The 12,306-nt window shown below is 38.8% G+C and overlaps 1 protein-coding gene across 4 annotated transcripts in view; it reads right to left on the bottom strand.

The window, feature by feature from the left end:
• REXO5 (RNA exonuclease 5) overlaps positions 1-12,306 on the bottom strand; it is a 58,272-nt gene that overhangs the window by 44,569 nt on the left and 1,397 nt on the right. For all 4 annotated transcript variants that reach the window (XM_055562558.1, XM_055562557.1, XM_055562556.1 and 1 more), the window contains exons 3-5: positions 5,029-5,141; positions 3,972-4,098; positions 2,762-2,858 (exon numbers count right to left, since the gene is read on the bottom strand). In XM_055562558.1, the coding sequence (XP_055418533.1) occupies positions 2,762-2,858; positions 3,972-4,098; positions 5,029-5,141 (337 nt within the window). The remainder of the gene's footprint in view (positions 1-2,761; positions 2,859-3,971; positions 4,099-5,028; positions 5,142-12,306) is intronic.

Raw genomic sequence — 12,306 nt, 5'->3', positions numbered from 1 at the left:
GCAGCCCACCAGGCTCCTCCGTCCATGGGATTTTCCAGGCAAGAGTACTGGAATGGGGTGCCATTGCCTTCTCCAGATTAAGAGTGGGGACCTGGCTAAAGAGGGAACCAACTATAAACTGACTAGTAACTTGATATTCCTTGCCATGCTCAAAAGAGATAAGGGTATTAGCTAAGCTGATCTGCTTTCTTGCTTCCAAAACTGAACTAGAAATACAGAGAACAGACCAGTTAGAACAGAAAACAAAGAAGCTAAGATGCCATGAAAAGGATAAAGAAAAGGTCTTCACCAGAGGCACTTAGATTCTTGATGTCTTTCTAGTCCACAGGCATCCTTCAAATAATACCCTCTCACTTAAGGTGGCCTAAATGAGTATCTGGTCCTGGCAACCTAAAAAGCCAAAATATCAGAAATAAGAAAAGAGGGCATTCCCAGTAAGAAAAATGTACAAACCAAACTTGGTAAGGTAATGACTAGACAAGTCAGGGAGGACAAAAGATCTTTGTAGAAGAGCAGTATAAGATACAAGTTGAAAGAAGAGGGAAAAAGTGAACTGTAGACCACTATGAATTTCAGGCTCAAGAGTCTGGACTTATGGAGCAACAGAAAGCTCCTGAGAAGGGAAGTGGCATAACCAAACACTACTTTAAGAACGATCAATCTCAAAGATATGTAGAAAATGTAGTAGAGAGAAAAATGACTTTGCAGTAATTCTGGCAAAAAAACAGTCTGGATTAAGATCGTGGAGGGATGGAAGAAAAAGGATAAAAGAAACATTACAGAAGAAAAACTGATAAAGCATAGTGACAGAATAATTCAGTTCAGTCAACAAAATATTTACTGAGTACTTATTACATGCCTGGCATTGCTCTACCCAGTAGATTCCCCAATGAACAAAATCAACAAATTCTCCTAAATTCTAGTTGAGAAGATGCACAATAAACAAATACATAATATATCAGGTGAGGATAAGGTAAAGGAGGAAAGGGAGCGCTAGGGCAGGAAAAGGGTTAATGTCATATATTTTATAATCAGGGAAGGTCTCTCTTATAAAGTAACATTTGAATAGAGATTCTTAATAGCAAAGGGAATGAGTCATGCAGATTGGGTATGGGGAGCCAAAAGAAAAGAAATTCTAAAATTCAAGACTGGTGTCTTAGAGAAAAACAACACTAACAGAAAAGAGGATTTGAAGGTGGAAGTCTATTATTTAAGGACAAAAAAAAAATGCTTTTAATTATGCTACGATTGAAGGTACAATGGAGCATCCAGGTAGCAACATCCAGCAGGCAGCTGAGAAAATGTAGGCCTGGAATTTGGGACATCAAAGCTAAAGATGCAGAAGTTATCCACAGAAGAGGTGGGTAAACTGGAGAAGAATATATGAATATTTCAAAGAAAGACTAAAGTGAAGAAAGATCAAAGTGCTAGGATCTAATGGACTATAACTTAAGGACTTTGATATTTAGGTTGGGAAACTGAAGCAAAATCCTTAGGACAGAATTAGCTATAATCCTCTAGTTCCTCAATGCTTACAGAATAAACCCAAAATTATTAGCATGGCATTTACAGCCTGCAAAACAAAGTTTAAACCTACCTCTAAGCCTCATCTCTCACTACTACATCTCCTCTTATTCCATCTCCACCCCTAGTCACCCTCAACAATCCATATTCTTTAGTCACATCAATTTCTTTTTTCAGATTACATCCTTTCTTTTACAACTCAATGCTTTTACATGAGTTTTGAATCTCATAATGACTACTCTGTGATTCACTCAAATATGTCAAAACACAGTAGATGTCAAATTAAATGAAGTTGCAGGTCTGATATGGACATCTATTAGAAAGAAGGAAAGGGGAACAATGCAAAGGTAAGAAGTTAGATGCTTTTGAGATAGAAGATAATAGGAAACACAGTCATGGAGAATATGGAAAGGAATCATAGGTTTTTCCTCACCACTTTTTCATGTTCCCTCAGTGCAACTATTCAATAATTTAAATTATTTCTGAATACACATACAAAATGCATTATTGAACAATACTTAACTTACTATCTACAATGAACTATTAAGGTCTATTCCATCACTCACCTCCTTGCCCCTCCAAAGACAAGGTCAGCTATAACTTGCTAATGGGACACAACCCAGTCTGAAAAACACTGCTATTGTGGATGTTTATACTTTAGCTGGCCAGCATCTAAACTTGCCTATTCCCCACTGTGAGCAGTATTAGTGAGCATCCCCTCATTAGTAAGAGGTAAGATCTTCCTTCCCATTTGTACACTTGTGTGTACAAAGACCCAGTGACAGTTTAAAAATGATTCACAGTAATTGATAAGAATCTACTGTCAGTGATAACCAGGGAATATACTTTTCTTCTTTCTTAAACACACACACACACAAAATTGCTTTTCTGCTTAATTTAATTGGAGTTGAGTTTTGTTGTTTGCAAAAAAAAACTTGACTGATAAACCTACTTGTAAGCATATCCAAGGGCTTCCCTGGTGGCTCAGCAGCAATGAATCTGCCTGCAGTGCAGGAGATGTGGCAGGAACCGGCAGGTTCAATCCCTGGGTTGGGAAGATCCCCCTAGAGAAGGAAATGGCAACCCACTCCAGTATTCCTGCCTGAGAAATCCATGGACAGAGGAGCCTGGTAGGCTACAGTCTATGGAGTAGCAAAGAGTCAGACATGACTTAGTGACTAAGGAACAACAAAGCATATCCATATCAGCAAATATCAAACCAGAGTCATAATCATACCTTCCATTGCTTTGGGCAGATTCCCAATTATTTGTTTCTTTTGCAGCCCAATGATATCAGCTAGGAAATCAGATGAAGGGGGAGGCAAGCGGAATTTCTGAAAATACATAACAGGCTTTTACAAAAATGTTTGAAAGCAGTTAAAATACTGTCAAAGGTCTAGATTCAGAGCTATGCTATGTAGACTCAGCTCAGTGCTATGAAAAATCTGGACCTTAACTGTTGGCACTGTAAAATGAGAACTGTTTCCTTAATGTGTAAAAATGACTGAATAAGTGAAATACCATTTATCCTACCCTAGCAATTTTCTTTGCTTCCCTGACTATACATTATACTAAAGAAAGAAACATTAAAAAACATGTAACTCAGAAAAGCAAAGTACCCTTTATTTTTCAAAGCACTTTCATATGCATTACTTTAGTGGATAACATGCCAGGTAAAAATGACACAGAAAAGCGATGATTAAGAGTTCAAGCCTCAGGCTCACCTGGGCTTAAATTCCAGCTCAACCACTTACTAGCTGTAATTTGGATGCATTACTCAGTTTCCTTATAAATAAAATGGGAATTTTAAAAAGTATCTCTTATAAGACTATTGTGAGAATTGAAGATGATGCATGCTAAGTATGAATAATAAAGGGCTGAGCACATAGGTAGTATTCAACAAATTAAAGCAGAAAGGAAAATGAAGACCCAAGGAGAATTAGGTTAGGGCTAACAAATTCAAATGCTCTCGAGGGTAAATGGATGAAACAGTCTGATAAAGAATGGAGGAGGCTATGGGAAAATGAAGAGTACATACCTTTCTAAAGAAGACAGCTGCTATTCAGCTCCAGATACTGTTTTAAGGGAACTCAATCTTGTGATATTGTCGAGAGGCCAAGAAATATGGATTTTATATAAATTTTACAATTTTCAAAAACACCAATGCCCAAATAAAATGTGACAATGTCAACTACAATCTGGGAACTATAGATTACAGCCCAGGAACTATAGATTGCAATCTGAGATTTTTGCTTAGATTACCAAAAGAAAAACATCAGAGACAAATCTAATGCCAACACAAGCTATCAATCATAACCTTTTTAGCTTTCTACAACTTCTACTTCTTGTTCAATCAGGCTGCCAACCAGCACAATTTGAAATATATGCACTAGTCGCAAAGTGTGAGAACCTGACTCAAGTCCAAATAAAAAGTTTTCTTGACTTACATGTTTGAATGTCTTTCGGAGAAATCCAAATTCCAAATAGAACTTGTAAAAGTGTAGCTGACTCAATCCCTGCAGTATAAAAACCACCACGTTTTTCAGGTGGTTTTGGTGAAAAAGCTGGCACCAGCTGTTGAAAAATCAAACCAATACAGCTAAGACTGAAACTTTTAAGTCAGTTACAGGCATTCAGAAAGGAAGTGTGAAAAAAGCACTGAGCAACAGCTATCAGAGTTTATCACTGCTCACTGACTGCCTGGAAATGAAGAACAGCTATTACAGCACAGAATTTAAACAAAGATCTCCTGAGGTAATTATTTCATTCAAATCAAGTAGAATACCAAGTGAAACACAATGAATTCAAATCCAAAATCCTATTAAGATGTGTTTTAAACTGGAACTAATTAAGCTCAATTTACAAAGGCATACCTTCAACATCCCAATCTGCTCTACCATCCTTTCTAAGCAAGTAAGCACATGACTGGCTTCAAGAAAGCCAGTTTTAGATAAAGTGACAGAGCAATGGCAGTATCTGTTAATGCAGAGAGGGTTTTTGAGGTATTTAGCTACTCCACCCCCAGACAGAAGTATACATCTGAAAATCTCTCTATTGGTACATACACAAACACAATTTTCATTAGACATTTAATAATGGCACTAAGGATACCAAAACAGTCATATTCTCTTTGCCCTTGATTTGTAGAGAAGAAAAAAGATTGGGATTTTTAATATATGATGTTATTTCAATCAGGTCTCCATCAAAGGTTATAAACTAAAATACCTATAGCAGCCAGACAGATAATATAAATAAGGGAAGCAGGCCAGGTGGGACATTGAACTATACATCTAAAATGAGAGGCCACTATTCATAGGGACAGTTGCCAGAATTTTTTCAAGAAATATGGATTTTTATAAAGGAATTTCCAATTTAAATTGTTGGTAATTTTGTTTAAAAAATTAGGACATTCTGAGTGGCAAATAAAAAATGTCAGGCAGATATGGTTCCCTAGATACAAATTTGAAACCTCAGGTCTATATCCATCTAAAGTTCATCTCATACCTGGGTTTAGGAAAGCTGGATTTGCCCAGAACTGCATACTTGAGCAATTCACATAGCTGGCCATGGGTTACTTCACAGTTTTCAGCAAATACAATGGTAGATAATCGAGCTTTCTGCAAAAGTAAATCAGGGCATAACAGATTATTGTTATAAACAACAGCAACAAAAACAAGGCAAATTTTAAAATATTCTAGTTTCTTATTATTTTACCATAATATAACCATAAGGAGGGTTCTAATTAATTAGAAATGAAGGTCTAAAACAACCTGTGATATGACAGTATTAATAAGATATTTAATAAACACTGATACGGAACCTTAATTATAGATATCCCTAGCTTGTTATGTGCTAGTAATAGCAGGATGAATAAAATAAGCTCTTAAGAAGCCCATTCTACCAGGGTGAAAAAATGCAGAAACAGGTAATTCCTATTTAAGATGTAGGTGCTGTTCTAAAGATAAAGGAGCAAAGAGGCTAAAACTGTCTTGGGGGCTTGGAGAATTTTAGAGATAGCATAACTGAGATGAAAATAATGGAACTGGACCTTGAAAGTAATGAGTCAGCCAGGTAGGAGGAAACATTGTGCCTAAATACGTAGTTAAGTTTGGCTGGAGCCAAGACTGCATGTTTCGTAGAGCAATGGAGATATGAGAGGAAGGTGAAGTTGGAGTCAGATCATAGAAGACCAATGTGGCCTAAGCAAAGGAATCAGACTTTAAGCCTCTCCTTAAAACAGCTTTGTACTTACATAAAGTTATTAAAGTAATTCACGCTTATTAAAATAGAGTCAAATAATAGAGAAGAGTACAACTGACAATAGATAGGTGAAAATAAGTCACCTATACTTGTACAATTCAAGTACAACTCATATCATTTTCCTTTTGGTCTGAGAGGCCTCAGAGTAACAGTGGTTACGAGTTCAAGCCCCAGAGTTCCACTACCTAGGTCAAATACCAAATTCTACCATTCTAAGTGCTGTAAGATGTTAAGAGGTTAGGGACAAGTACTTTGATCTAAGACTAAGGTTTTCTTCATTTACAGAATAATTATAATTCTACCTTATGAAATTATTGGGAAAACCAACAAGGTAATGTACTGAGGCAAGAGTAATGTACTGAAGCCAGTGCCCAACATACCCTATAAGTAAACACCAGTTATTATTATTGCTGTTTTCCCATGTGACTATTTAAAGCTAATGCTGAGCACTTACCCACTTCTTACCCACATCTATTAAATCATTTAATTCTTTGTAAGTGGGCACTACTATTATCCCCATTTTACAAATAAAGAAATGGAGGAACGACAGATAACTACAGAACCAAAATCAGAATGCAGGCTCCAAAGCTTAAACTCTTTTCGTCTCTATCTTATACTGTCCCCAAGGGATTACACTTTACATTGTTTTGTAACCAACTCCCTCCACCACCACAAAAAAAAAAAAAACCCCCAGGGAAGGAGTTCCCTGGAAGTCTATTGGTTAGGATTCGGCCAACTGTAATTGCTGTAGCTCAGGGTTCAATCCCTGGTAAGGGAAAAGAGAGCCTGCAAGCTGCTTGGTATGGGGGGGAAAAATCTGTAAGTATATTTCCATAGCTGTTAAATATAACAAACGTCAATTTTAATAATAGTCCACTCTTTCAACTTACCTAAAAACTTACAGCTTATCTAAAAAAAATTCCCAGTTGATGACACTTGTTTAAATTATAAACAATATTATGATGAGGGTCCTTGTATAGACATCCTTGCACACCTATTTTCTCAGGATAAATTCCTGGTCAAATAATCATGTACATTGTACAGGAGACAGGGATAAAGACCATCCCCATGTAAAAGAAATGCAAAAAAGCAAAATGGCTCTCTGGGGAGGCCTTAAAAATAGCTGTGAAAAGAAGAAAAGCGAAAAGCAAAGGAGAAAAGGAAAGATATAAGCATCTGAATGCAGAGTTCCAAAGAATAGCAAGGAGAGCTAAGAAAGCCTTCCTCAGCAATCAACGCAAAGAAATAGAGGAAAACAACAGAACAGGGAAGACTAGAGATCTCTTCAAGAAAATTAGAGATACCAAGGGAACATTTCATGCAAAGATGGGCTCGATAAAGGACAGAAATGGTATGGACCTAACAGAAGCAGAAGATATTAAGAAGAGGTGGCAAGAATACACAGAACTGTACAAAATAGATCTTCACGACCCAGATAATCACGATGCTGTGATCACTCACCTAGCGCCAGACATCCTGGAATGTGAAGTCAACTGGACCTTAGAAAAATCACTACGAACAAAGCTAGTGGAGGTGATGGAATTCCAGTTGAGCTCTTTCAAATCCTGAAAGCTGATGCTGTGAAAGTGCTGCACTCAATATGCCAGCAAATTTGGAAAACTCAGCAGTGGCCACAGGACTGGAAAAGGTCAGGTTTCATTCCAATCCCAAAGAAAGGCAATGCCAAAGAATGCTCAAACTACCACACAATTGCACTCATCTCACACACTAGTAAAGTAATGCTCAAAATTCTCCAAGCTAGGCTTCAGCAATATGTGAACCGTGAACTTCCTGATGTTCAAGCTGGTTTTAGAAAAGGCAGAGGAACCAGAGATCAAATTGCCAACATCCGCTGGATCATGGAAAAAGCAAGAGAGTTCCAGAAAAACATCTCTTTCTGCTTTATTGACTATGCCAAAGCCTTTGACTGTGTGGATCACAATAAACTGTGGAAAATTCTGAAAGAGGTGGGAATACCAGACCACCTGACCTGCCTCTTGAGAAACCTATATGCATGTCAGGAAGCAACAGTTAGAACTGGACATGGAATAACAGACTGGTTCCAAAGAGGAAAAGGAGTAAGTCAAGTCTGTATATTGTCACCCTGCTTATTTAACTTATATGCAGAGTACATCATGAGAAACGCTGAGCTGGAAGAAGCACAAGCTGGAATCAAGACTGCCAGGAGAAATATCAATAACCTCAGATATGCAGATGACACCACCCTTATGGCAGAAAGTGAAGAGGAACTCAAAAGCCTCTTGATGAAAGTGAAAGGTGAGAGTGAAAAAGTTGGCTTAAAGCTCAACATTCAGAAAACGAAGATCATGGCATCTGGTCAGATCATGGCATCTTGTCCCATCACTTCATGGGAAATAGATGGGGAAACAATGCAAACAGTGTCAGACTTTATTTTCGGGGGCTCCAAAATCACTGCAGATGGTGACTGCAGCCATGAAATTAAAAGACGCTTACTCCTTGGAAGGAAAGTTATAACCAACCTAGACAGCATATTGAAAAGCAGAGACATTACTTTGCCAACAAAGGTCCGTCTAGCCAAGGCTATGGTTTTTCCAGTGGTCATGTATGGATGTGAGAGTTGGACTGTGAAGAAAGCTGAGCGCCAAAGAACTGATGCTTTTGAACTGTGGTGTTGGAGAAGACTTGAGTCCCTTGGAATGCAAAGAGATCCAACCAGTCCATTCTGAAGGAGATCAGTCCTGGGTGTTCTTTGGAAAGAATGATGCTAAAGCTGAAACTCCAGTACTTTGGCCGCCTCATGCAAAGAGTTGACTCATTGGAAAAGACTCTGATGCTGGGAGGGATTGGGGGCAGGAGGAGAAAGGGACGACAGAGGATGAGATGGCTGGAGTCCATCACGACCCGATGGACGTGAGTTTGAGTAAACTCCGGGAGATGGTGATGGACAGGGAGGCCTGGTGTACTGCGATTGATGGGGTTGCAAAGAGTCAGACAGAACTGAGCGACTGAACTGAACTGAATCACGTATACCTTACATTCTGACAAAATTGCTAACTCCTGAAAAAATATACAAATTTATACTTATCAAATAATCAAATAAAAATATACAATACTGACAATGTATGAAGGACTCTATATGTAGCAGTAAGTAATCACAGTTGCCAAACATGGGATGTCAGAGCCTGAGTAGGATGAGGAAAGCATATTACACAGGAGGAAGTCCAGGTGAATGCAGAGTTCCAGAAGGAGTGGTAAGAGAGCCTTCTTAAATGAACAGTGAAAAGAAATAGAGGAAAATAATAGAATGGGAAAGACCACAGAACTCTTCAAGAAAACAGGAGATGTTGCAGAGAGGAAGCCAATTCTGACTCCATGTTGGAACTGTTTCTTTGACTTGTTTTTCGTTGCTTTTGTTATTATATATAATCATACAGAATGGTCTGCCTCAGAGAATCCTGCCCCTCTGCCTGACTGTTCTGAACTAAAATGTCTTTGTTTAGAACCCTGTCCACCTGTGGATGACAGGAAGGAAAAAATTAACACATCCCTGCCTGAGGCTTGCCATTCTAGGAGATGTTTGCAAAACTAATGGCCTTTTTACTTTGCTTCTTTCTCTCTACCTTTAAAAGAACCTGGCATCTAGCCCCCAATAAAATGGTTACTCTGAGGTGCTAGTCTGTCATCTTCTCGGTCTGCCAGCTCTTCCTTGCCTCAACACCTCGTCTCTCGGATTCACTGGCCTATTGTGCGGTGAGCAGAGGAAGCTTGGACTCGGTAACAGAGATCCCAAGGAAACATTTCATACAAAGATGGGCACAATGAAGAATAGACACGGTAAGGACCTAACAGAAGCAGAAGATATAAAGAAGAGGTGGTAAGAATACAAAGAAAAAACTGTACAAAAAACGTTATAATGACCCAAATAACCATGATGGTGTGGTCACTCACCTAAAGCCAGACATCCTAGGAGTGTGAAATCAAGTGGGCCTTAGGAAGCATTATTATGAACAAAGCTAGTGGAGGTGATGGAATTCCAGGTGAGCTATTTCAAACCCTAAAAGATGATTCTGTTAAAGTGCCACACTTAATATGCCAGCAAATTTGGAAAACTCAGCAGTGGCCACAGGACTGGAAAAGGTCAGTTTTCATTCAAATTCCAAAGGGCAATGCCAAAGGATGTTCAAATTACCCTAGGGTTGCACTCATTTCACATGCTAACAAGATTATGCTCAAAATCCTTCAAGCTAGGCCTCAGCAGTACGTAAACTGAGAACTTCCAGATGTACAAGCTGGATTTAGAAAAAGCAGAGGAACCAGAGATCAAATTGCCAACATCCTTTGGATCATAGAAAAAGCAAGAGAGTTCCAGAAAAACATCTACTTCTGCTTCTTTGACTATGCCAAAGCCTTTGACTGTGTGGATCACAACAAACTGTGGAAAATTCTTAGAGATGGGAATACCAGACCACCTTACCTGCCTCCTGAGAAACCTGTATGCAGGACAAGAAGCAACAGTTAGAATCGGACATGGAACAGACTGCTTCAAAATTGGGAAAGGAGTACGTCAAAGGCTGTATATTGTTAATGCTGCTTATTTAACTCATATGCAGAGTACATCATGAGAAGTGCCAGCCTGGATGACTCACAAGCTAGAATCAAGATTGCTGGGAGAAATACCAACAACCTCAGATATGCAGATGATACCACTTTAACAGCAGAAAACGGAAAGGAACTAAAGAGTCTCTTGATGAAGGTGATAGAGGAGAGTGAAAAAGCTTGCTGAAAACTCTACATTCAAAATACAAAGATCTTAGCATCCAGTCCCATCATTTCATGGCAAATTGATGGGGAAAAATGGAAACAGTGACAAATGTTATTTTCTTGGGCTCCAAAATCACTGTGAATGGGACTGCAGCCATGAAATTAAGATGTTGCTCTTTGAAAGAAAAGCTGTAACAAACCTAGACAGTATATTAAAAAGCAGAGACATCACTTTGCCAACAAAGATCTGCATAGTCTAAGCTATGGTTTTTCTAGCAGTCATGTATGGATGTGAAAGCTGGACCATAAAGAAGGCTTCATGCGGGCTGAATGCCCAAGAGTTGATGCTTTTGAACTGTGATGCTGAAGAAGATTCTTGAGAGACCCTTGGACAGCAAGGAGACCAATCCAGTCAATCCTAAAGCAAATCAACCCTGAATGTTCACTGGAAGGACTGATGCTGAAGCTCCAGTATTTTGGCTACCTGACACGAAGAGCCTACTCATTGGAAAAGACCCTGATGCTGGGAAAGAGTGAGGGCAAGAGAAGGGGGCAACAGAGGAAGAGATGGTTGGGTGGCATCTCTGACTCAATGGACATGAGTTTGAGCAAACTCAAGGAATTAGCAAAGGACAGAGACGCCTGGCATGCTGCAGTTCATGGGGTCACAAAGAGTTGGACATGACTTAGTGACTGAACAACAAGGGTTAGGAAACCAGAATATACATTGCAGAACAGTGGCCCAGTGTGAAGTGTCAAAGCCTGAGCAGTATGAGGAGGGTATCCATGCAGTGGGAACTGGAGAGCAGTGAAGCTGGCATCAGATGTAAGAAGTTCTTTAGGGTAAGGAGGGCACCAGTCCTGAGGGACAAATAGTAGTGTCACTGAATTCAGAGCCTGAAAAGGATATGTGCAGGCATCCACCATGTGAGTGGCTTGTCACAGTTGCAATGAAGGCATTCACAATGGAGAGTGACCTGGTACATTATGGAGAATGACCAGAGCCTAAGCTGGGTGAGGAGGGTGTGAGGGTGTGAGGCAATGGCAGAAAGAGGGGACCAAATCAAATATATTTGAAGGTAACAAGAGTCAAAATTTTCAGCTATATAAGGAAGTTATAAATATGAAAAGGGAGACAACTAGAATGAACTCAGTGGAATTGGATTGGAAGCAAAGATTCTGATATGAATTGACAGTTTTTCAATATGTATAGATATATCTATATATATAAAAGTATTTTAATGTAAACATATGTATGTGTGTATAAACCTACACACACATATTTCTTAGCTCTCATTTGGAATATTGACATCCCAACAGCAATCAGCACATCTAGCACCCAGATCTTGAATTTCTAAATGTCATTCTCCACTAAAAAGAACCAAGTCTTCTCAGAGAGATGGCTGATTTCAGGGCTAAGACAGGGGAAGCACAGAAGAGTCTGAAATATCTTTTTGTGCCAGAAAAATAAGGAAATGCTCAAGAATGATCAGGTCCATGTCAAAGGGACACAGAAGCTAGCTTAATGACCAAATCTGGGATATTTTGAGCACCAAAATATAGTAATGGATTATAATTAATTGAATAAAATAAGTATCCACAAATTCATACTAATAAAAAATGAATAAACTGAAGGTTTAATGAGGAAGCAACTCCCCACAAAATAACAGAAAAAGAGCAACTTTAGAGAAATTTAGCACATACTGTCTTAATCAAATGATCAAGGTTAATATCATCAGTACTGGGACAAGTCAAATTAGGGTACGACCTTATAAAACA

This window comes from Bubalus kerabau, chromosome 23 (assembly GCF_029407905.1).
Source record: "Bubalus kerabau isolate K-KA32 ecotype Philippines breed swamp buffalo chromosome 23, PCC_UOA_SB_1v2, whole genome shotgun sequence".
Taxonomy (NCBI): Eukaryota; Metazoa; Chordata; class Mammalia; order Artiodactyla; family Bovidae; genus Bubalus; species Bubalus kerabau.
Note: the sequence above shows the minus strand (reverse complement) of the source record. Positions and strands in the feature narration are given on the sequence as shown.